This window comes from Pomacea canaliculata, linkage group LG3 (genome assembly GCF_003073045.1).
Source record: "Pomacea canaliculata isolate SZHN2017 linkage group LG3, ASM307304v1, whole genome shotgun sequence".
NCBI classification, from domain to species: Eukaryota; Metazoa; Mollusca; class Gastropoda; order Architaenioglossa; family Ampullariidae; genus Pomacea; species Pomacea canaliculata.
In genome coordinates, this window is record NC_037592.1 from 41,312,759 (window position 1) to 41,337,159 (window position 24,401).

A 24,401-nucleotide genomic window follows, 5' to 3' on the forward strand; every position below is an offset into this window, starting at 1 on the left:
GGACGGCCACCCTGAGTATTTTCACAAACCCTTTGGCTTGTAGAGTTGAGTAGACCATCAAGTGAAGATTCTTTGTGAGTGGGGCATGTGTTGTCAAGGGCAGACAATCTGCCAGACAAAAAAGTGATTATGTCACCTTTTATATGGGTTTAATTAATACTGGTATAGTCAGGCCTGACAAGAGGGTGAGTGGGGATCAGCTGGGTTAGTTGCATACTGGGAAAATAAGAAACGATTACAATTAAGAATTAATTCAGAAGGAAGCCCCGGAAAGGTCATCTGCCCCGGAGCAGATGGCCCTGGGTATATAAAGCTCCTATGAAGTCCATGTCGGAATAATAAACAGATAAACAGCATTTAAGCCAATGTATTTAAAGCACGCAGGGTGTGCTTGGCCTTCAACATAAACTTAACTCAGATTTTTAGTTGTGGATTGTGGGTGGGGGGAAGGGTCCTTCTGTGGGTTAAGGTTGCAGTTAAGGTATAGGGTTATGCGTGGCAGTGATGTCCACGTGCACTGTTGCCTTTCAAACAATGTTAGCCTCGTTCGCGATCTTCACTGTGTGTAGAGAGCATTGACCTCAGCGAGACATCATTTGGCCCTGACACAAAATACACCTTTTGCCTCCTTTTTTTACACTGTCTGTTTTTAGCGACTTTCTGCACGACAATCATCTCTGAGTTATCGACAATGACATCGTCACAGCCAGTTCCCGTACAGGCTTACCCTGTAATTGGATAAGGTCATACAGATATCAGGTTACGACTGAGGTCTGTTCTCGCAAAAATAGTTTTGAAAGAAACAAATAAAGTGATGAAGCTCTGTGTGTGAGAGAGAGAGAATACAGGGAGAAAACTAGAGAGGCATATGCAGTTAGTAAGTAAAAACGCGTTGACTGGTAGCGAGCTATAGTGCACGTGTGTTTATGCCAGCACGAGAAGTTTTTTTTTCTATTAATATTTTTTGTCAAGAAATAACTCGATCAGTCTGAATTATAATTGCTGAGTTTTCTCCTCCTGCGTTTTTGTGTTTTAGTTTATCACAGTCAAAAACTATTTTAAATATTTTAGTAATTTATGCTCTTATTTCACTAGAAGAGCTTCTTTGGTGCAACTTCTAAAGTCAGTGATCTCCCGGACACTGACTCGAACTTTGGTAGATGACTTGGCACACTCGTGTCTGTAACTAAGTGACAGTTGATTTGCTCACCATGGACCTGGTGACCCTACGTGACAAAACTTTTGATGAACTCACAATGGCTGTGGAAAACCAGTCAACTATGACAGCACCGTAGTTTTCTTTTTTTTTTTAACAGATACAAGAAATGATGGTGCAGAGGGACATGAGAGTAAATGCACTACCTCCAACATGTGTGACTCAGTCCATCTTCCCACCTCGTACACTTCCGGTCATGGATGAGTCAAACTAAACAATACACTGTCATCTACTTAAATAGTTCAACAAGTTCGACCTAAATCATCTGGGAAAATCTCTATTTGTAGTGTTGTAACTACTAAGAGCGCAGAACTATATATATATGCCGACTAAATAGACGCGCTATAGCCAGTAGACAGTCTGTAATAAAAGTCTGAGGGACCATCTGCGACAGGGCGACCAGAGACATCCCACTGCACTGGGAGTCCAGATCACTATAGCCATTGGGCTGGTGGAGACACTTTTCGTCATGGTCACTCTTACCTGCACACCGGTGTCAGGGTGGTTTTGGTGGACAGCGCAAACACATGCAACCGCCAAAGGGAAGCGTGAGTAGTGTGTGACGACTGTTGACTGCGCGATAGGACTCGCAAAAATATATATGTGACTGCATGTTCACACATAGGGACAGACTGAAAGATGAAGTTAATAGATCAACAATTATTTTTAAGCACTTTTACATACGTGTAAAAATTGTGTATTTATTTGACTAACATTTATTACATCGTTACAGAGAGGACAGGATTTTTAAAATATCATCATAGATACAATATATAATAATGAAGTTCGATATGTAAATGTTTTTATTTTGCCTTACATTTGTGTCATATGTAGCTCTGTCACCAACATTTTTTTTATGGATCACATATGCTAGGTTCGCTTTATGAGTAGGCAAATCCCGTTGTTGATGTTGTGGAGGAAGGCTAACAGACACTGGGTTGTGTTTAGCTGTGGACAGTCAGTGTGTGGCCCATGGTGAGGCCGGGCGGTGTGACTTCTACAAGTGTTTCGAAGATCGCCTTCCATGTGGAGAGCAAGGATACATGATCAAATACGGACAACCCTACTGCGCTCGCTTTGAGCGAGTCTACACAGCATTCTCTCCCCAGGTGTGTACACACTTAACTCTTCCAATAAATGCATACAAATATACAACATGCATAACGACACGAAAAACATCTTAAAACTTGGACATTTTTTAGGCATGGTAACGAGTTTGTCACCAACCTGATGAAGATGGTGGGTTGTGGGTTCATAGCTCGCCTCCGCTGTCTAATGTATTTCGTCTTTGAGTGTGATGTCTGTTTACAGGGCTAAACTATAGCTCGATGATTGATACACGTCTTCCGCTGCTGACCCCGTTAAACACCAACCACTACTTAACCAGTAAAAACACTACTCCGCTTAAATGTAATTCGATTTTCCTTAGATTGTAAACAAATGTAAGAGGATAAAACTCGATAAATGTGTTTTCTGTTGAAGGGTCAAGATTTTATCAATGGCACCAGTCAGTGTCTGACCCGCGGTCTGTTGCACTTGTACCGGACGGACACGGTGGACTGTCACCGGCTGTCGCACGATGCATTTGATCTCATCTCCTCCTGCTACTCCGCCAACGGCTTCTGTGACGTCGTCAAGGAGAACGCAGCCGTGTTTGCTGATGTCTTTCAGGCACGCCATCTCTTCATGCATGGCGCCCTCAAGTAAGCAGTCATCCAAGTTGTGGCTATAGATTCCAGTGGTCACTTTCTAATGATTTCTTTTGTTGTTAGTCTTTGGCTGCCATTAGTTATGATGCTGTTATTGTCTTTAGCTGTTATTAAAGTTATGATGCTGTTATTGTTCTAGGCCATCTAGGGTAATACCGTTTCAATCTTCTATTGTCTTTGTGATACTATTGTCTTCAGCTGCTGTTTTCTGTCTGCTGTTATTGTTTTCCACTGTTTTTGCTTTTCTGCTGCATTTGTCATCAACTGATGTTTCTTTTCAAGTGTTTACTGATAGCTGAAACTCATGGTTATGCTTTTTTGTTGCTTAGAATATGGAAGGAAATCATGGAGATCATCTACCAGTGTAATCCAGACCAGATCCATAAGTTTGCAAGCTTTGCCATTGGCATTTCAAATCGTCTGTGGAATTCTGGCGATTCCTCTGGACATTCCTAATCTGCAGGGCATTTGAAGGCTGATGATGGAGAAGTGTGACAATCTGTACAGCAGACCATTCAGGTGGACTGTTTTGTAAATCATTGGGAGACTAAGAACAAATGCTTCCTGATTAGCGTCACCTACCATCCGCCATATCTCTGTGCAAGGTTTCACTGATTAAAAAGCTAGTGCACTCTGGAGAGTGTGTGTGAACATATTTAAGTGCACATGAGTGTTGGGCCATCTGTGTGTTTCACTGATTTTAGTGTTTTGTTCACATGACTCCTCACTTTATTCTGTATATTATTCCTAAAAGTCAGTTCACTGAATAAAGTACTTGAACCTTGAACTTATATAATGATAATAATAATGTGAACTTATAACATGCAGAATCACTTTCAAGATAGATCACACTACCTGTGCAGACCAATAATGATAAATGAAAGGACAGTGGACACTGAGGTACCTATGGGGACATTGAACAACATTAATATAAGGTACAAGAGTAGAATGTAAAGTAATAAAGGTATGACGGGGTGTAGGTAATGTAAACAGTGTAAGATGAAGTTTTTACATGATGGTTAGCACAACAGTATTGCATGGGAGTTAATATTAATTCAGGGATAGTACTTTATGAAAAGATATGTTTCTAAAGAACGCTTACATGTAGCCTTTGAGTCAGAGTGGTGAATGTTATATGAAAGAGAGTTCCACTGCTTAGCAGCACAAAGGGAGAACATCTGTTGTCCGTATGTGACTGTTTTTGTGGAAGGGGTGTGGGCAGACAAGATTTCAGTAAAGTAGTTGGGGGAGTAGCCTTCAAAGAATCCACAGCATTGAGAGCTTGTAGTCTATTCTAGCTTTAATTGGTAACCAATGAAGAGAGTGAAGAAGTGGTGTGACATGTTGAAATCTGAGAGTCTGAAAAACGAGACGAGCAGTTGAGTTCTAGACTTTCTGAAGCTTATCAATGAGGTAGTGTGGACAGCCAGGAAGAAGAGACTTGCAGTAGTCTAGTTTAGATGGAGCAAATGAGCAGACTGGAAAGGGACGCCCAGAACCGGGTCCGATGGCGGTGTGTGGTTGCGGCCCTATGATCTACTGGGGGTGAATAGGAATAAGAAGAAGAAATGAACAGATGAGAATTTTGGTGGTTGAGATGGACAGAGTATGGCGAATGGAGCTGATCTTCAGGAGCTCATAGTATGCAGAACGACAGATGTGAGAAACATGCTTATCAAGAGACATGTCAGCAGACATTACGTAATCTAAATCTACACACTTTTACACATATATAGAACTGCATTAACTTCAAAGCTGTAAGTCAGATGACAGTTGTAAAAAGACATCTTTTTCAAGTCTTCGGTTTAATGAAACATACAAAGACTACAGCATGCACAGTTTCTTCACCAAATAAATGTGTTTATAGCACATATGCTGCATGTATATAAATGCATACAATCTTTGTGTTCCTTGAGCAGACACTCATCTTTACTAACCAACAGCAAAACAAAAAATATTATTGATAATAAGGTTCATATAGTACATTTCTCCCACAAGAAGGCAAGATCAGTGCATTTAACAAGATACAGGAAGCAGAAAATGAGGCCAAGTGCTAGAGACACATCACAATCAAGCAGAACATACATGTTCACTCACATGCACAGTCAACATCATATGACTAAAACTAGGTTTAAAATCAGAGAAAAGACAGTGTAAATGAAAAGATATCTTAATAATAATCAAGAGGATTTATACACCTTTCCAAAGATTTGTTCAGAGCGCTTTCCATAAATATATAGACTAAATCAGGGGTGGGCAATTAATTTTCCCAAGGGGCCGGATGAGAAACTGGAATGGTTCTAGAGGGCCGGATGAGAAACTGGGATGGTTCTAGAGGGCCGGACTAATATAGTTAACTCAGTTTTACCCAATACTGTATATATAGTATATTTACTGGTGGGCGGCCAGCGGGCGGGCCGGTCAGAGACAGGAGGCGGGCCGGATTCGGCCCGCGGGCCGGCGTTTGCCCAGGTCTGGACTAAATCATCATCAACTATGCACTCATTTTCGTATATAACAGACGCTCACTTCTACAACACTCGTATATAAAGTAAATTACAGACACATGTTATGCACACTCATTGTCAGGACTGGGTCACATTGAAATCGTCGTTCTGAAGAAAAAAAAATGTGTTTTGATGTTTTTCTGATGTTTTTGGAGATTTTAAGTCCTCTAGTTCTGCACTGCATGTACCGAGTGCATTACAAATACAACTCGTTTATGTATGTATGTCTCAATCAAATCTTCTGTACATCTTAGAGTGCCATACTGAAAATATTGATTTTCTGTAGTATTTACTCATAATTTAGCTCTTCTTGACCACGTGAAATTGTTGCTGTTCACTTCATCGCTCTTTCTATGTTTGCTTTTTCTGACCAGGGAACCGTTTCTCAGAGTTACCGTTCGTGTTTGGTGGTTTAACTGCAGGAAGTAAAACAACTTGTGAAGTGCAGGAAAAAATAATAAAACCCACATTTAATTTTTATTTCTTCATACAGCCGATTACATAGTATAGTTTATCTATGTTCACTGACATTATTGAAATTTAAATTGAAGGATTTTGCGACTTATGCACATGGCGACCATCTTGCGTCATCTGCTAGTACTCGTGCAATCTTCGCAAAGCCGATGCAATATATGCCCGAAACATATATAATCAACTACTCTAAGAACAAATCAGTAGCATTTTTAATATTTGAAAATTACGATGGCACCTACAGGTATTTATACGATATATCATTTTTCAATGTTGACGACACATATGTTCTCTGTCGGCTTTTTGAGCACTAAACAATTTTCATTATCACGATTATGTCCACTGCAAAAGAAGACCGTTTTAGATATTTAATAGGTCAAATAGTTTTGAGTTTAAAGCTTCGAAGCAGAATGTTTATGACTTACAAGAGCTCTGTCGTCTGCTCAAAAGGAAATTACCATATGTCATCCTGTTATTTTCTCCCTTTTGGTGTCACGCATATTCATAACCTTTTACACATGCACAGACCATATTATTGACCATCAGAGTTGTACGAGTGTACAATAAATTAGTTATAAAAAAAGATAAAATAAAAGAATTCATAGGACTTGACTATGTAATTATAAATGCTTGGTTAAACTACAGTAATGAAATAGAATATCACGTCTTCACAGACTGTAGCTTCAGCATTTTTTGTTTGTTTTTTTTTTCTCTTTCAGAAACGTATAACAGTTTGAATATAGTCAATTTCTTGCACTGTTTGCAGTACAGCACATACTGTGTTTTTTTATTTCCTGAGAAATGTGGACTATGCCAGATATTAAAGGCTTTCATTACAGTATCTTGAATGCCCTATTTCATTGTGACTGTTAATGATAAAAATGGATTGATTCATCCTTTTCAATGGAAACAGCATTATAGTTGTTTGTCTGATTGGTCATAACTTACATGCACATATTTGTTGCATTATAATTTTCCGTTTTTACCTACATGTTATGTCCTACGGACAAAAGATTATAAGCATACAATTATTGCAGATTTAAAGTTTCATGGTGGTTTTAATTAAGTTAGATTTGTGTTGCTTGTACAGAGGGATCTGGTCCACAACAAGATACTTCAACTGGCCGGAAAAGTACAGCCAAATTGACAGAGATACTGGATATTGAACGGAAGGTCCAGGAACGGTGGGAAGCAGAACATGTTTTTGAGGAAGATGCTCCACTGCAGGGAACACAGGCAGCAAAGTAAGAATTCATCATTCAATAAAGACTCTTTTTTTTTCTTTTAATTAGAAAATATATCGAACTAGACAAAATATCCAGACCAGTGATATTCCATGCAAAGAAAAATCCATATAACATTAAATATTTTCATTAATGTGAAACCTGTTTATTCTGTGAATATGCTTATTGATAATCCTGAACTATAGAAGCACTTTCCTCATTGGTTTCTAACGTCTTTTAATTTGTGTAAATAATAAAGCTATGTGTTTGTGTCTGTATATATATATCTACACTCAAAATGTGTCGTATCTATTTTGCAGACAGGAGAAGTTTTTGGTAACATTTCCATACCCCTACATGAATGGGCGACTTCATCTGGGTCATACTTTCTCCCTGTCAAAATGCGAGGTAACAATTTATTATGTAGTCTTCATTTTTAGTGAATCTTAGAGAATGAATTAAAGTGTGAAGGCATACAAATTTAATTATTTATAATTCTGTGTGCAATATGCTGATGTACAAATTTTGCACTGGAATTTAGGCATTCTCAAAGTTAGTTGCAATGTCTATTAAGCAAAACTTAATAAGTTCTGTCTTAATAAGTTAATGTCTGCTCCTAAGTGCAAATATTTTAAATATTTCTATCATAAGTTCTTGTGAGTGATTTGTTGAAGACCATTTCCTAAAGTGGCTGTCATATTTATTTGTCTTAATCTCAGTTTGCAGTTGGATACCAAAGAATGACGGGAAAGAAATGTCTGTTTCCCTTCGGTCTGCACTGCACAGGCATGCCCATAAAGGTAATAAATGAGGCTTTTGGCATGTGTGCATGAAAACAGTGAGTGCATGTTTGTGTGCATACATGATTTGAAAGTAAATTTCCTTGGAGAGATTTTTGCCTAAGTGTGCATCAAACAATCTTCAGACTTTTAAAAAAAAATTGAATGTGCTACAGAATCTGATAATATAGTAAATGCTTGTTGAGGGGAAGAAGTTTTTATATATAAAGGAATTTATGACTTGGTTAGAGAATGGTATTATTGTACATTTTAACAGCTGTGCTTAATATACCATATTGTTTCTAAATAGCCAGTCAGATGTTATTGTTGAAATGAACTCGCTTTTTTCCAGGCATGTGCTGACAAACTCAAAAATGAAATTGCGGACTATGGCTACCCACCTGTTTTCCCAGTAGAGCAAGAGGAAGAAAAAACAGACACTAAGGAACCTGAGGTTGGCAAGGACAAGTCTAAGGGGAAGAAGGTCAGATATAATGAATATTGTTAAACAAATGGTAAAAACATTGGTAGGTCAGACATGATGAATATTATTAACCATTGGTAGGATAAGTGATCCTCTTCAGACAGAAAAATGTCAACTTTATGTTGATTGCTTTATTTGACTTTTTGACTTTTAGTCAAGTAATAATATTTGAAGAATATTGAAGTGATAGCCATTGCTGCATTGCTCAGATTTCAAAACAGCCTTGACTTGTATCTTGTCCATTTGTTCCAGTAGATAAAATCACTTGGCTGGGTATATGTTGCATCTATTCACAATATGAACCAATGAAAGAAAACACATAGTACACACAGGGATGCTTTAGCAACACTATTTTTAAGAACATCCGTACAGTCTTGAAATTCACAAAAGAGTACTATTCAGTATTAAGAACACTATCTACATTTTTGGCTTGGAGTTGAAAGGAGAAATATTGCATGGAGGCATGGTTCTGAAAGTAGTAAGGTTTATACAGCTATTAATCATAAAAAAAATACTGTCATTGTTAAGTTTTAGAGCTTGAAAGACTTGGTGGACTTGCTTGATTGGTTAAACTGTTGTTTTGATGTACAGGGTAAAGTGCTAGCCAAGACAGGTGGCCTAAAGTACCAGTGGCAGATCATGGCTTCTCTGGGCTTGAGTGATGAAGAGATCAGAGAGTTTACTGACCCAGCACACTGGCTCAAGTACTTCCCCCCTCTGGCCCAGGCTGATTTGCGATCCATGGGTATTAAGGTGAGGGGCACATGTGTAGCTATGTGATCCCATGGTGCATGACAAAAAAAATCTGAAATATAACAAATTTTACAATAATACAGCCTAATTTACAGTTATTTTACATGAAGGGCTGGCATTTCATAATAAGTTGATAACGGTAATATCTTAACTGTGTGCTCTTTAAGTGGTGTTTACCAAGTAAAGGGTGATTCCTTGTAAACTGCTGTTCAGCCTTGCACTGACAACATAGCACTAGTTAAATGTGTTCCTCACTTTTTGCCAAGGTCATGCTGAAACCTGATTGAAAAGTAACATTTCTCAAGTTCTGTAACAATAAATTTCTTACTTCCCTAAGGTTATGCTCGACAGATTTTTGAGATCAGGAGCTCAATCTTTAATAAATTGTAAAATGTAAATTTTAAACACAATTGGACTTTAAAGTCATTATGACAATTGAGAGAGCTGACCCTAAATGCATCTATTTTTATTTATTATATTTTAATCTGTTAATGTGAAGTTCTTTTATTGAGTTATTTCCACTTTTAAAAAAGAACTTTTAAAATTCATTTTTATGGGGGATACTTAGGTTGACTGGAGAAGAAGTTTCATAACAACAGATGCCAACCCATATTATGACTCTTTTGTGAGATGGCAATTCATCCGCCTTAAGGAGAGAAACAAGGTCAAATTTGGAAAAAGGTAATGCATAAATCTTTGCAAACTTTGTGCTTATGTCAACAAAAAATAAAAATTTGTGTTATGTGAAGAGTAAATTGTTTTGAACTCCTGATTTTGTTTTATATCTTGTGTGCGCTAAATCCTACACTTTACAAACATCTTTTTTTTTTTGTTGGTGAATTTTTTTATTCAGAATTATTAGCAAAACTGTCATGATGCCATCAAAGTTTCTTTTAGATATAAGTGTTGTGAATTGATTTGTCCAAGAAAATATATTGGTTTTAAACAAGGAAAATAAAATACAGAGTTTTATTCCAGATACACAATCTTCTCCCCCAAAGACAACCAACCCTGCATGGACCATGATCGAAGCTCAGGGGAGGTAAGCTAATTTGGATTTTTGTTGGATGCTTAGTGCAGTCATGTATATAAATATCTGGTTTTCTGCTAGAATCTGTGAAAGTTGACTTAACTAATATGTATTGAAGACACATTTTGAAAAAAGAATTTTGATATTCATTTGTGTTCTAAGTAGGATTTAACAAATAAGACATGGGGAGGAGGGGGTTTATTCACTTGTTTCCCCGTCAGATCACTAACTGCTGCGTAGCAAGTATAAAGCTAGAGAACAGTGTGTTGTCATGATGATGAGAAACAACAGTTTTCACTTTATCTTTTGCCATAAGCTGGAAAGTTCTTTAGTTAATGCACGAACTACTATCCCTGGCTGCTGGCAGATGATTTTTTCAGTTAACTACTAAAATGAGGCATTAGATGACATAGCTTCGGTTTATTCACATTCTTTGTTACGGCTTGCCGAGACAAGCAGCGGATCACTTCGCAAGAGGCTAAGCGTTGGTTTTGGCAGACAGACAGCTATCCACCTATACACGTCCTTGGTTAATGTGAATCTGGACACACTCTGCCAGGAGATTTTACTGTGCAGCATTGACCATGATCCTGTCAAGGTTATAGCAACTATATTCAGAAAGTGAAGACACCATTTTAACATTGCTGTGTTTTATATCTTTCATTATCTCTCTCTTTTCGTTTCACTTCTGAAAAGCACTTCTAATCAAATGATCTGTTCTTTCTTTATATTAGGGGTAGGGCCTCAGGAGTATACTCTGATCAAGATGAAAATACAACAACCTTTTCCTGAAAAACTGAGGTTAGTCTCCACTGAATGTGTTCTGTGGTATCTTTTTTTATCTTTACTTTTAAAAACAAATTTGGTGAATTTATCTTATAACAAAATGTACACCTCATGCTGAATGCTAACTGAGGGATTTGTCTTGTTGCATAGGCCCCTGTCTGGAAAAAATGTGTTCCTTGTGGCAGCTACTCTCCGACCAGAGACTATGTTTGGGCAGACTAACTGCTGGGTCCGTCCAGACATGAAGTACATTGCTGCAGAGATGAAAACGGGGAGGTGTTTATCTGCACTGAACGGGCAGCACGTAACATGAGCTATCAGGAGATGACAACTGACAATGGAAGGGTCAAGGTCCTGGTGGAGCTAACTGGACAGGTTAGGGGGGATTCCTGTTAACTTTGATTTTGTCATCTCTCATTAAGGACTAAACTATTTCTATTAATGGAGCTTTTCAGTGAGTCATAGTTGTGGACTGTGACCTCTTTCTTAAAAGTTAGAAGTTACACTATTCCTTTTTCTGTTGGATCACTCATTAGTAGATGCTGTAAACAAATGGCTATATGGATGGGATGGTGAGTTTGGTAACTGGCTGGCTGTTTGGTTTGAAGACAACTATAAATCTTAATTGAGTTCTTCACAAGATGTTAAATCATAAAATCTGAGCAAATAATCTCGTTTCCTTAAACAGATTCAGATGTTGACATTCAAAGCTATGCATAGAAAGAGGTCAAATTTATGGGGTGACATGAGTATATTGATAGCCTAAATAACCTATGTTTCCAGTTGTCCCATTGATAATGTGAATGATTAATGATGATTTAATGATAATTAATGTTGATTGAAAGGTATCCAAATTCTGATTTAACTTCCAGATTTGACCTACTCTGTGAACACAGACTTTTATCTCACAAGCAGAAAATACTTTGATGGGTTTTTAGTTATTCAAAATATCCATTGCACACATTTCTCACACATAAGTTTGTAAAATTATTTATATTTTTTCAGGACATTCTAGGTGCTGCATTGCAGTCTCCTCTGACATCCTATCCTACAGTGTATACACTTCCTATGCTGAATATCAAATATGGCAAAGGTCAGATTTACTTTTTAACGCTGTTACAATAATGTTGAATGATAGAGCAAGAAACATTTGGACAGGTAAAATGTTTATAGACAGTTTAATGGTGAACTATACAGTTCATTGTTATCATTATTCAGTGTTTTACATCTGTTGTCATAGGAACTGGTGTTGTCACCAGCGTGCCGTCTGATTCACCGGATGACTTTGCTGCTTTGAGAGACTTGAAAAAGAAGGAAGTGAGGTTCTTTTCCAAAGACTAGCATTTATACTTACAAGTGATTATTTTGTTTTATTTATATGACCCAAAAAGTAGTCATAGTAGTATTTGCAGATTTTGATTTTGGTAATTTTAAAAAAAATAAGTCTTCCCAGTTGTCCAAAGTTTATTCATTTTCCCAGTTCTCGCATTTGGTGCGATATATCATCTCCAACTATTACAATTTTTATTTCCTAAAACTCTAAATTTTATTGTCAGATTTTCTGCAAATTTATTTTCAAAACATCTTTGTCTTTTTGATGTCCCATAAAATGCATTGGGTATTCTCAAAATACAGTTGAAAAGATCTCATTTCCAAGAATTGATGGTGTAAATAAAAAAAAAATGTCTGTTTTTTTTTTCCAGCCCTTCAGACAGAAATATGGAATAAAAGATGAGATGGTGATGCCCTTTGAACCTGTGAGTTAGCAGAAGCTATTGTGTCACTGTATCTTTGTTTACTGCACCTGTGCGATAAATTAAAAGCGTGATTATACTTTATCATGTTTTATGCCACATATCATTAGCTTCATATGGTACTTTTAAATTATAACCATTGTAATCAATGCCAGTTTTGATTTGACTTTAGTAAGGGAAAGAAGCATGATCCAGCCTTTTAGCTGACAATAATGTGTTAGAGAAAAATGCTGTCATAAATCACAAACATTTTCATGGAATGTGGGATGTCTGGTGGTGCAACAGTTAAGTAATGAATATTCTAGGTTCATACTGCATCTTGGTATGCTCTTTTTCCTCTGCATGTTGCAACTGTTTACAGGCCTGGCTGCTTTACTATGATACAGTTTAGTGGCTGGTGCATGTTACAGCTGTTAATAGAGCCGGTTGTTTACCATGATGCAGCTTTAGTTGCTGGCTCAGCATAAAGTCACTTCTCCAACCATCTCCTTGTTCTGGATTGGTGAGTAGATGTCTTGTGTTTCTGTACTTGCTGCAGGTGCCCATCATTGAAGTGCCAGAGTTTGGCAATTTGTCAGCAGTGACAGCCTGTGAGCGATATAAAGTGGCCAGTCAAAATGACCGTGACAAGCTAGAAGAGGCAAAACTGGAGGTCTACCGCAAAGGCTTCTATGATGGGGTCATGCTTGTGAAAGGTTATGAAGGCCAGAAGGTTCAAGATGTAAAAAAGGCCATTCAGAGCCTAATGATTGAAAAGGTGGGGCTCATTTTGACACAATGCAGTTACAATTTAAAAGTATAAGAATTTTTTTAATTTTATCCTTAATTTTATTTTTAAGATTGATTATCTATATAACAAAACATATTTGCATGCCTTATGCAGTTTATAAATGACTGCTGACAACCCTGAAAGAATGTGAGAGCCTGATGAAAATTCTAAATTTTTGTAACTGTTTTGAAAGTTAACCTAAATTTATAAGAAGAAAATGCAGTGGCATTGGTGGCCATCCGACACTTGAATGAAGTACAATTCACTTTTCTTTATTTGCGGGGAGACATTTTAAACATCCATTCCGTCAAGAAACAATGTAATATAGTTTTAAAGGGCTTCTGCAAATATTGAAATTTGTAGTTTCTCCGCAGTTGGAAAAAACTCCCATGTCTTTGTCATTTACATTTACATCCTTTATGCATACACTTGTACGGCTTGTTCATGGTCTGTGCCTAGTGCAGACTGTTGCTGTATTAGAATGTATTGCATTTATTTGCATTTTACAGCGTAGTGTTAAATATGCTTACATTTCATTTCTCAGAATGAGGCCCTTATCTACCAGGAGCCAGAGAATCAGGTGATATCTCGATCAGGGGATGAGTGTGTGGTGGCATTGTGTGATCAGTGGTGAGCAGTTTACTGACCTCTTTACATCTTAACATAGTGACATTGGCTTATGTCATTTAATACACAGCTCTAATTACAGGGGACATCATTGTGATGAACAAGAAAGTCCACATACTTCAGCAGGAAAACAACTTGTACTCTACATGTGTTCATGCATGAATGAGATTTAGAAAGGAAAAAAGCAGCACTTTGTTGCCTTACGTCTGTGCACAATAGTGGTATTGATATCAGGCATGTCATGCATATCAAACATCAGTTTTTTTTTTAATCATCTGTGTTCTTATCTGTAATAGGACATTTGTGAAAAGGGATATTTGTCATGGGGATATCTGTAACAGTAAAAAGTGATGTATGTATCAGGGATATCTTTAACAAGGCATCTGTAAATAGTGATATCTATAACAGAAGACAACTATAAAAGGTGGTGTAACTACTGATTTACTTCTTTTTTTTTGTCCTGGAGGAAAAAAAATGTTGATACTATGCTTGTTAATTAGGTTTCTGGATTATGGAGAAGAAGAATGGAAAACACAAGCAAGAGAGTGTTTAGCTGAACTGAATACATTCTCAGACGATGTCCGTCACAACTTTCTAGCCACTCTCGATTGGCTGCATGAACATGCTTGTTCGCGCTCTTATGGACTTGGTAAGACTTATTTAAAGGGGAGTGTGACTGAATTTAGAGGAAGCTAACAGCAGCAACAAAGGGTGTAGATTGATAAATGTAAATGAAGGATTAATATTTTGACCACTGTTTTCCGTTTGATGCACCACCCATATATTCTAAGTTAGCATTATGAAATTTTCTTAGATGGCTAAGGTGAGAAATTGTTGAGATTTTGTTTGTCTGACTGCTACTTGTGATACGTTAATTTTTTGTGCAATGTTGCAAGCTTTCTGGTGTCACCCACATCTCCCTATCCTCCCAAATGGTCACTGAGCAGTCAGAATAATCTTTTTGGACACTTAGAATGGTCATTGTCATTGCTAATGAATCAATCTGTTTTTCTTTTATAAAAAACAAAAAGTTAGCTGACATGCTGCCCTACACAATCTTCATGTCAATTTCTTATACAGACTAGACCTTGACCTGGGTGTATTTTGTTCAAATGCAGGCACCAAGATGCCATGGGATCCTCAGTATTTGATTGAGAGCCTGTCAGACTCCACAATCTACATGGCATTCTACACAGTTGCACATCTCCTTCAGGGGGGTGTGGTGAACGGTAGTCAGCCTGGCCCAGCCAACATCAGGTTTGTAGTCTTGTTGCTAAAGGAAGGCATCCACATGACAGCATGAAATTTTGGGGTTAGGATGCATTAATTGGAGCCAATAGTCACCATAGTTCTTATAACAAAAATGTAAAAGTGTGCTAAGGTTTTGGAGTGAGGTGTTAGAAACTACACTTTCCTGGAGGCCAGCTTTTTGTGAGGACGGCAGCCATCTCCTCTTCTCCTCAGCCTTACCTTCCCTGACCCATTATGGAGTCAGGTGCCCATTACAAACACGGGGAGGTTTGCTGTGCCACATGGGTTTCAAACAGGCGCACCTCCAGGTTTGGATGCCAGAGATCTAGCCACTCAGCTATCTGCTTCTTGGGATAAGACCTGCAAGATGTGTTGGGAATAAGGAAATATAACAGGCTGTATGCAGTGAGGATATGGGCTACATTTGTGTGACAGGTTTTTTTGACTTAACAGATCATTGTGATTTGTTGATTCAGACTGCTAACATAATTAACAGCAGTAGTAAGTGAAGAAGTTTGCAAAACTTGTCTTGCAACATGATGCTATATGTTTGTGCAGACCAGAGCAGATGACCCTGGAAGTGTGGGATTACATTTTTTTCAAAGAGGCTCCATTTCCAAGTAACTGCAAGATTCCCAAGGCCACTCTCAACAGCCTGAAAGCAGAGTTTGAGTACTGGTACCCAGTGGATGTGCGAATGTCTGGAAAAGACCTTATCCAGAATCACTTAACATACTACATCTACAACCATATTGCTATGTGGCCAAATGACAAGTTGGTTTCTTAGTATTTGTACAAAATTTTATATTTTGTTAAATTTTTATATTTGAAAAATGTATCAAATTTATTGATGCTTGTAGCGTTAACAAATTACTCCACTGTCATCCATAACAAAGTTCAAGTCAGTGAAGAGGTCTCAAGTTTTAAAGAAGACAGTAGAAAATTTAAATACAACACAGTTTCCAAACATTTTTAATGCAGAACTCTTCTGATAGCTAGCTACATAATGTCGGTCAGTGATCACTTTACTTTATTCAGGGTCTAACGGCATCTAATGATGTGTGCTCACTATTTTTGTTTGTTTTAAAGGACCAAGTGGCCTAAAGCAATCCGTGCCAATGGCCATATCCTTCTGAACTCGGAGAAGGTCAGAGAAAGCTCCTACTGCAAGGCATCTTTCTAATTTAACTTAGCCACAACTAGATCGTTGAGTCCGATAAATTTTAAAGGGCAATCGGCAGCTAATTAGAGCTAATATTTCTGCCTCTGAAGTGTTTATTTTTTTTTAATACTTTGATAATTATAAGTATTGACAAGTTAATACTGATAGGATTGTATTTTGCTTTAACATCTGCTATGTCTTTTGCTATTTTGTTAATATTTTTCTTTCAATTCTTCTGGGGTTTTTTTCCTAGATGTCAAAATCTACAGGAAACTTCTTAACCTTGACTGAGGCTGTGGCCAGGTTTTCTGCTGATGGTAGGTCTGTGCCTATCATTAACACACAGTAAATCACAGCACACGATATTACCTCATACAAATCATCACATTTTCTCACAGCATATCCATAAAGGTCTTATCTTTACATGACACACCAGTCTTAAAGTCAGACTTTGTCATACCTTGTGGCACAAACCATTTCACTCCATATCACTCCCTAGCAGTTTCTTGTAGCATACTTGGGTGTCATAACTGTATTGATCCTGTTGCTGCTACACCCTGCCTTGTATCCTGGTGCTGGTGCAGTCAGTCTTAATTGATATCTTGCAGGTATGCGCCTGTCACTGGCAGATGCTGGTGACACCGTGGAGGATGCCAACTTTGTGGAAAAAATGGCGGATGCTGGTCTTCTACGCCTGTATACCTTGCTGGAATGGGTCAAAGAAATGATTGCCAGTCAAGGGGAGCTTCGGACTGGTCCGCCAGAAGCATACACTTTTAGTGACAAAGTGTTCTTAAGGTAACTGTTTGTGACAAAGTGTTCCTGAAGTAACCTCCTAATTGAAAGATGGTTCTTGAAGATTTGATAGAGTGGAGATAAAATTGCTGCTGATCAGAAGAGAGTAAGATTTTAGAGGGATAGCAGTGCAAAAAACTGTAATGTCACTAAGCAACACTATCTGTGTCCTATGTAATATTGTAGACTACATCTTGATTTTGCATTTTCTTCAGTGAGATCAACAAAACCATAAAGGAAACGCAGGCTCATTTTGATGCCTTCATGTTCAAAGAGGCTCTCAGGACTGGCTTCTTTGAGTTTCAGGTGATTTATTTGCTGTTGCCATTAAGATTTCATTTGTCATTAAGGTTATAGATTTGACCATTTGTTGTATACCTATCTTCACCAAACTGCTTGTTTGTCACCCAGCCAATCCTTTTTACCCTCCACCATATTCACTGTCTACATAGAATAAACTTGTTCATGTCTACATGTTGAAAAGACTTGTGTGTTTACAGGGCAAACGTGACAAGTACCGAGAAGTGGCAACAGAGGGCATGCACCGCGACTTGGTCTTCCTCTTTATCAAAGTGCAGGTGCTGCTGATGGCACCCATTACACCTCACATGGCTGAGTTCATCTGGGGAGAACTACAGAAAGTAAGCACACCATCAATTCAGTTTAGGTAATGTAGGGCAATATACAATGCAGTTGAAAAGTTTAGTGATTTTTGTCACAGAATGAAAGCAAATGTTAAGAAAAGACACGATATCCTAAAAATTTTATAATCAAAGTTTAAACTTTATATCTTAGAGTAATCAGAAGATTAACAGTTAATACGATGTGATTTCTAGACACTGCACAGCAAGTAAACTGCTGCCAATAAAGAGACAAATCTTTACAAACCTCGTGTAACATAATCTATTGTTCACAAACCCTGTGTAACATGGTCTGTTTACAAACCTCAGGTCTGTTGTTTCAGTGTTAAAAGTACTCAGTATTTGGATTGTGCATGAGTATTAGAGTGTTTCTTTAGCCATCATTATTATTATCTGGGATCTTTTTGAAATATTTTGAGGGAAGGTATTTTTATGTTGACTTTTTTTTTTTTTGTGCTCACTACAGGCTGAGACAGGAACTCTTAGGTGAGAGCATCATGCACGCTGCATGGCCAGTTGCAGGCCCTGTTGATGAGGTCTTGATCAGGTCTTCTGAGTATCTGATGGACGCAGCTCATGAGTTTCGCCTACGTCTTAAGACTGCCCTTCATCCTGGCAAAAACAAAGTAAACTTGCTACTTTTTTTGACTTTTCATCAAGTGATTACTTTTAACCTTACTTTGCTTGAACAAATTTTTTTTTTCACAAATTACCACTGACTTTTTTTTACATCTGTTGTGCTTAAATGTTTCATTTGGATTTGTTTCACAGAAGGCATCAGTTCCCACGCATGGTACTGTATGGGTAGCAAAGACCTACCCTCCTTGGCAGAACACTGTACTGACCACTTTAAAACAACTGTACAATGTGAGTTTGAATACAAGTAATTATTTGATTGGACATGCTAAGTACATGTATGTAGTTAATACATTACTGCAAACATGCAAAAGAGTGTTGATTCAGTACATATGGTGAATACATCTAATGTTAACTCACCAGTTGGTCATAAAATTATGCTAGGTTCATACCAATGTTCTCCACACAGATGACAGAACCCTGGGAGAACATTCAGGGCTGCTTTTGGTAAATGGAATTAACTTAAAAGCATACACTTTTGTTACTGATCACTTGAGAGAGGCAATGCTGACAAAGGTTATGTTATAATATGAGGCAAATGTTAATCTTCATATGTGTAGTTTTCTGTTCCTTTATCTACATTGCTTCAGCATACTCCCCTGTGGCCCTGGTTTTGTTGATCTTGAGAGGGCATGATACCAGTGATTTTTTTTTAATTTTCTTTTTGCAACTAATATCTTGCTGACAGGCTAATCAAGGTTTTCCGGACAACAAAGTAATCTCCAGTGAACTCAAAGACAAGCCAGAGTTAAAGAAGTACATGAAGAAAGTCATGCCCTTTGTGCAGGTGGCCAAGGTGAGTTGGTGCAATCATAGTGATAAAATTCTGGCATAAGAAGACCCTTTTTTTTAATGACTGTAGTTCTTTGGTGAAAATTTATATAATCCATGCATAAGCCTAGCTTTCAGCATTTCATTTTGACTTTTCACACTCTTGCAGGAAAATTTCAACAAACACGGAGTACGTGCTTTGGATTTGACATCAGAGTTTGATGAGAAAGAAGTACTAGATATAAACCGTGCCTACTTGTGTAATACCCTGGAGGTATGTAACATACATTTATTACCAGCAGTAGAAGATAATGGTACAGTGCATATCTTACAAGTCTCTTCTGCCCACACTTCCATAAAGATACTAACCCTAACCCTAATTCATAAAGATTTGTGATGCAAGGCAAATATATACTAAACATAAAAATATGCTAGTCCTCAAGCTTCATTATTATCATACATTTTGCTCATTTTTCTTTATCTGATATGTGTTTTCACCTGAAATCTTTGATTTTTTAATATAGTTTGTTAAAGATTTTCTAAGTTTAAATATTTTGTTTCTTGCTTAAAATAGAGATCACTTCTATGGTGCATTCACGCCCCTCCCCCAACTACAGATACAGAGGAGAATGCATTTTAAAAAAGAACTTCTTAGTAGTGGATGTAGCTAGGAAAATTCTTGTCTTTTTTATGCATAGTTGGAGGGATTGGACATCAAGTTTTCCGAAGGTGCAGATGAGAAAGTACGGGAAGACTGTTGCCCAGGAAAACCATTTATTACTTATCGCACTGAGGTAAATAAAAATGGAGGTGTATTGCTTGCCAACTTAAAACCTGTCAGCGTGTAAGACTTTAAACTTAAGCGGCCACTACTGTGGACCAGTTATAAGCAGTTTGCTGTTGCTGTAGTGGCATTTTATTACACAGCTATCCTAAATGCACAATCTTTGGGTGTCTTTAATATAGTCTTACGTGATGTTTTTCAACCTTCAGTGTTATGACCTGATTGTGTATTTCAGCCTTCAGTAAATATACTCCTCATCAACCAACAGCAAGGTAGTGGACTTTTCGAGATGTCAGTACCTGTCTTTGAAGGCGATATTCCAGCCAAGATTGCAGCTCGTCTGGCTAAATCTGAGCGATCCAAAATCAAGGGTACAGTGGTCTCTTTTTAGGCCCTCTTTTGTTGGGATATTTATTCTGTTCTTCCATAAAGATCTTCATTAGCAGACAGATTTTTTTTTTTTTAATGTAACCCTGCTTAGCAAATTTCATATTATGCCCATACCTGTCTGCATACATGCATGTGTGTATGTGTAGTATCTCTTTAAGAAGGTCATTAAAAGCAAGGAAAGGCTTAAGGAGAGAGTTTCTCCAAGATGTCAGAATCTGCAAACTGTTACAGTTTAATTGCTCTGTTGATTATTTAACAAAACTATTTAATCAAACTGAAACGAGAGAATCTTTTTACCTTGAGAGCATCAACAATCTGAGGTGTTAAATTTTAGAGTCATTAATAGTTTTGCCTTTATTTATTGTCCGCTATTAAATTTTTGCTTTAGTATGCTGCGTATAAAGTGACAGAGTTAAGATGAATGAACAATATTCATATTATTTATGTAAAAAATATTTTATTCCACATGTTGTAAGTGGCCACAGAGTGAGGTTATTTATGTGCAAAAAAAATGAGAAGCTAGAAATAAGATAAGACTGCTATACATTGGTCTCCCTTTGTTAGGCCAAGAGCCACTGCCTGATCAGTAGCAGGGGAGACCTTGAACTCTGATTTCATTTTTCCACATAACCAGGCACATAAGCTTTAGATTTTGCTTGGCCTACTCCTGTCAAAGCCCATATTTTATTAAGTGCAAACAATAATTCTATTTTTACATATTTTTTCTTGGATGAAGTGTACCACCAGTCATTCAGACAAAACTACTTCCTGTTATATTAAAGACTGCTTGCAGGTTTTTCATTAGTGGTATATGATTTATTATTATATCTTTGAATATCATTCTTTATCATTGAATGCAAAGGGCTAGAAGAGGGGTGGGAGCTGTATGCAAGAATGTGCTTATTAATGATAATGAAATATCATGTAATAATAAAACTCACTGAATATAAAAGAGATGATTACTCTTCTGCATTCAGTGTGGGCTTTTCATACTTTTCTTAATAACTTTTGTAGAATATGTGATGCAATTACTTCTATGTTGAAATCAAAACATTTGAGGACTTCTAAGCAACTTTTCCCCCCCTCACCTTTCTCTTTCTCTTCCAGATCCATCCTTGGTGCAGATCCTGCGTTACAAAGATGCTAATGCTGGATGGAGAAGCATCCCACAGCTCAATGGTGCTGGCGATGACAAAGTAGTTATATCTGCAACAGCTGTCTTCCATATTGACACCACTTCAAACAGCATTTTTGCTGAGGAAAATAGTGCCAAACTGCCTCTGGGCAGACAGATTGTGTACCGTGTCATGTGACGCATTTGCTTCACTGTTCTGAGAGAATGTGAAGAACTTTCTGGCACAAATATACTCACAAATTGGAAAGATAAGCCTTTTCAAAAAACTGTTTTATAACTTAAAAGGTTTGGATTTATTTCTCATTTGAAGAGGTTAACATAATTTTCAACTACACATGCTCAACTGAACTATAAAGAGTTAATCTTGACATGCAGCTTATGTGGCAGAGAGAAAATATTTCTTGATTAGTGAACTATTTCACATCTTTTAAATCTTTAAATTTCCTCCATTTTCTTGAGAAGCTGAAAAAATATATAAAAAAGAATATTGTATAAGTCTGTGCAGTTGGTTGTGGGTACTTTGAATTAACATTTGATATTAAGTGACCATTAGGTGTCCTTAAACTATTTTGAGTGTTGAAAGAAAAAGAACCAGTTCTCTGTATAGCAAAATTTTCAAAGTTCAAATTCTCTACATAATAAAATTGTAGATGTAGAAAAGGATAAGATTGAGACATGGCTGGTATGCTGCATTTCATGTGTGGTGTGTGTGTGGTGTATGTGTCTGTTTGTGTTCTAAGAGCTTAGTATGAATGCGGTTTCCTCTTGTGTAGTCTTCTTTATTGTCAGCAGCACTGAAGAACATGTTATTTGTCTTACCTCAGTAGTGAATGAATAAGTAAAAGTCATGTTGTAATGTTGAGTGCTGGGTGTAAGACTCATTTATAAAGATGATTCACTTGACTGAAACTATAATTTCTTTTCCTTTCTCATTTAGTTCATGGGATTTGGTAAGATTTCTAACTCTTAAGCTGGAGATAATTTGCCACTAAAAGCATTAATAATAATAAATGCAAAAATTGTAAAGTGCATACTCACACACCTAAAGAGCATGCACTTAGCGCTTAAGGACAAGAAGGAAACATGGACAGCATACGAAGGACAGGAAAACAAACAAATGGCATATGAACTATAAAAGAATAACTGTACTAACCGACGAATAAAATCAAATACAGAAAACAAAAAGAGGAACCAAAGAACAAGAGCTGAGATTAATTGTCAAAAGACTGTATTTTGCCAGACATGATCTCAGCAGCTTGTCATCCGTGGTGTTCTTTACAGGAAATTGGAAAAATCCAGATTTGGTGGTTAAAATGAACTGTTGATGCCATACTTTATCCCAGCGTACATAGTGGGTGGGTCTGTTTCATAACCCATCGTAGTACAGGATGAACTCGACGGTCATGATTAGGGCGACAACGGTTAGCAGGTGTCACCAATATAGTGAGGGCTGGCTGTCCCCGGTTCAACTCTCATTCTGGCACGCTGTTCTTTCTCTGCATATGACCTCTGTGTACAGGACTGGCTGACTTGCCGTGATACAGCCCTAGTTGCTGGGTCGGCGTAAAACACCAATTCCCCTCCAACCCCCCACACACACACACACACGCCTCTCCTCTTGCAGTAACGCATACAATTTGCAACGGTCAACTGACTTAAGCTGGTCTGGTTCAGCCTTGTGATGTCGGCATGACATTCTAAGACTTCACCTGTCTTGGAGGGGGGTGGGGTCAATGCCAAAGAGGACACAGGAAAAACTGGTTGGTAAATGTGAGTGAACTGGTCGTTTCCTGCATGACCTGCTCCCCACCGCTCCAGACAGACTTACCTGGCGAGTCTTGCCAGCCTCTGCGTCTACCCACATGCCCCTAATCACCCCCAACAATCGACATAACTATTCATCTGGTACCTTTCAAGGGTTGAGTGAATGAATATTCAACTGACCTAGGGTCAAGAATTGACTGTCCTCGAGATAAACTGTAGCTAAGGTGACCAGACGTCGCCATTTATTTCAAGATCTGATTACTTAGTTTGATTAGCATCCGTGCCTTTGGTTTTATGTATCGCCATTTGATTAATAATTTCTAATTTATCTTCTAGTTTCCTTGTCAGAGGAAATTCCCATCCCCTCGTTTCGCTGTTGTCGTCGCTCGTCGTCGATGACCACACCATGATCGGCACGCGTCCCGCTTTCGCTCCCGAAACGTCTGGTCACGTTACTTGAACATTTTGTGAACTTAACCCACAACCCTGTCTCCGTGATAACCTAATTACCAGGCTGCTAAGTAGATGGTTAATGAGCTACTGTGACATCCAGCTGTAGCCCGCGAGTACTTGACATCAGTATAGCGCCTTCTCCCACAAGGCGGTGTGACATCGCGCTATTCTGGCCTCTAGTCGTTGGCGCCTGTCGTGATGAAGAGCCCTCACCTCGAGGGTCGGCTCCTGTCTGGTGACAGCCTCCCCAGCAGCTTGAGCAACAGGAGGTGTAGAGGACAAAACTTCGCACACAAAATAGCTTCTTGACAAAGAGAAGCATTTGAACAAACAAATTTTCTGCATGTGAAGATTATTTTTAGAGGGGTGAGGGTGAGCCTACATGTCACCTCCACAAATGTATGTTTGAATCCCTGAACACTGCATAGAAAGCATCATTTTCTGAAAATTGTTGTGGTTTTCCTTGGAAGGTGAGTTTTGACGCTCTCTCTCTCTTGCTCTCTTCTGTTTC

At 38.0% G+C, this 24,401-nt stretch overlaps 2 protein-coding genes across 2 annotated transcripts; both read left to right on the top strand.

The window, feature by feature from the left end:
- Positions 1 to 1,457: 1,457 nt before the first annotated feature.
- On the top strand, positions 1,458 to 3,563 carry LOC112560798. Its single transcript, XM_025232857.1, has 4 exons — positions 1,458 to 1,764; positions 2,165 to 2,325; positions 2,699 to 2,919; positions 3,255 to 3,563. Exons 1-4 carry the CDS (start codon positions 1,686 to 1,688, stop codon positions 3,379 to 3,381), a joined length of 588 nt encoding a protein of 195 aa, XP_025088642.1. The 5' UTR covers positions 1,458 to 1,685; the 3' UTR covers positions 3,382 to 3,563.
- Positions 3,564 to 5,839: 2,276 nt separating this feature from the next.
- LOC112560235 (leucine--tRNA ligase, cytoplasmic-like) lies at positions 5,840 to 22,535 on the top strand. The gene is given in 31 exon segments (XM_025231921.1): positions 5,840 to 6,147; positions 6,994 to 7,147; positions 7,447 to 7,534; positions 7,846 to 7,926; positions 8,258 to 8,389; positions 8,981 to 9,142; positions 9,711 to 9,823; positions 10,121 to 10,184; positions 10,906 to 10,973; positions 11,109 to 11,224; positions 11,227 to 11,333; positions 11,964 to 12,051; positions 12,199 to 12,275; positions 12,662 to 12,715; positions 13,251 to 13,469; positions 14,026 to 14,111; positions 14,609 to 14,757; positions 15,227 to 15,365; positions 15,918 to 16,133; positions 16,449 to 16,506; positions 16,775 to 16,838; positions 17,130 to 17,319; positions 17,532 to 17,622; positions 17,817 to 17,957; positions 18,434 to 18,583; positions 18,729 to 18,824; positions 19,282 to 19,389; positions 19,534 to 19,638; positions 20,063 to 20,158; positions 20,384 to 20,519; positions 21,646 to 22,535. Coding segments are annotated over 31 exon segments (3,567 nt in total). The 5' UTR covers positions 5,840 to 6,134; the 3' UTR covers positions 21,852 to 22,535.
- Positions 22,536 to 24,401: the final 1,866 nt, after the last annotated feature.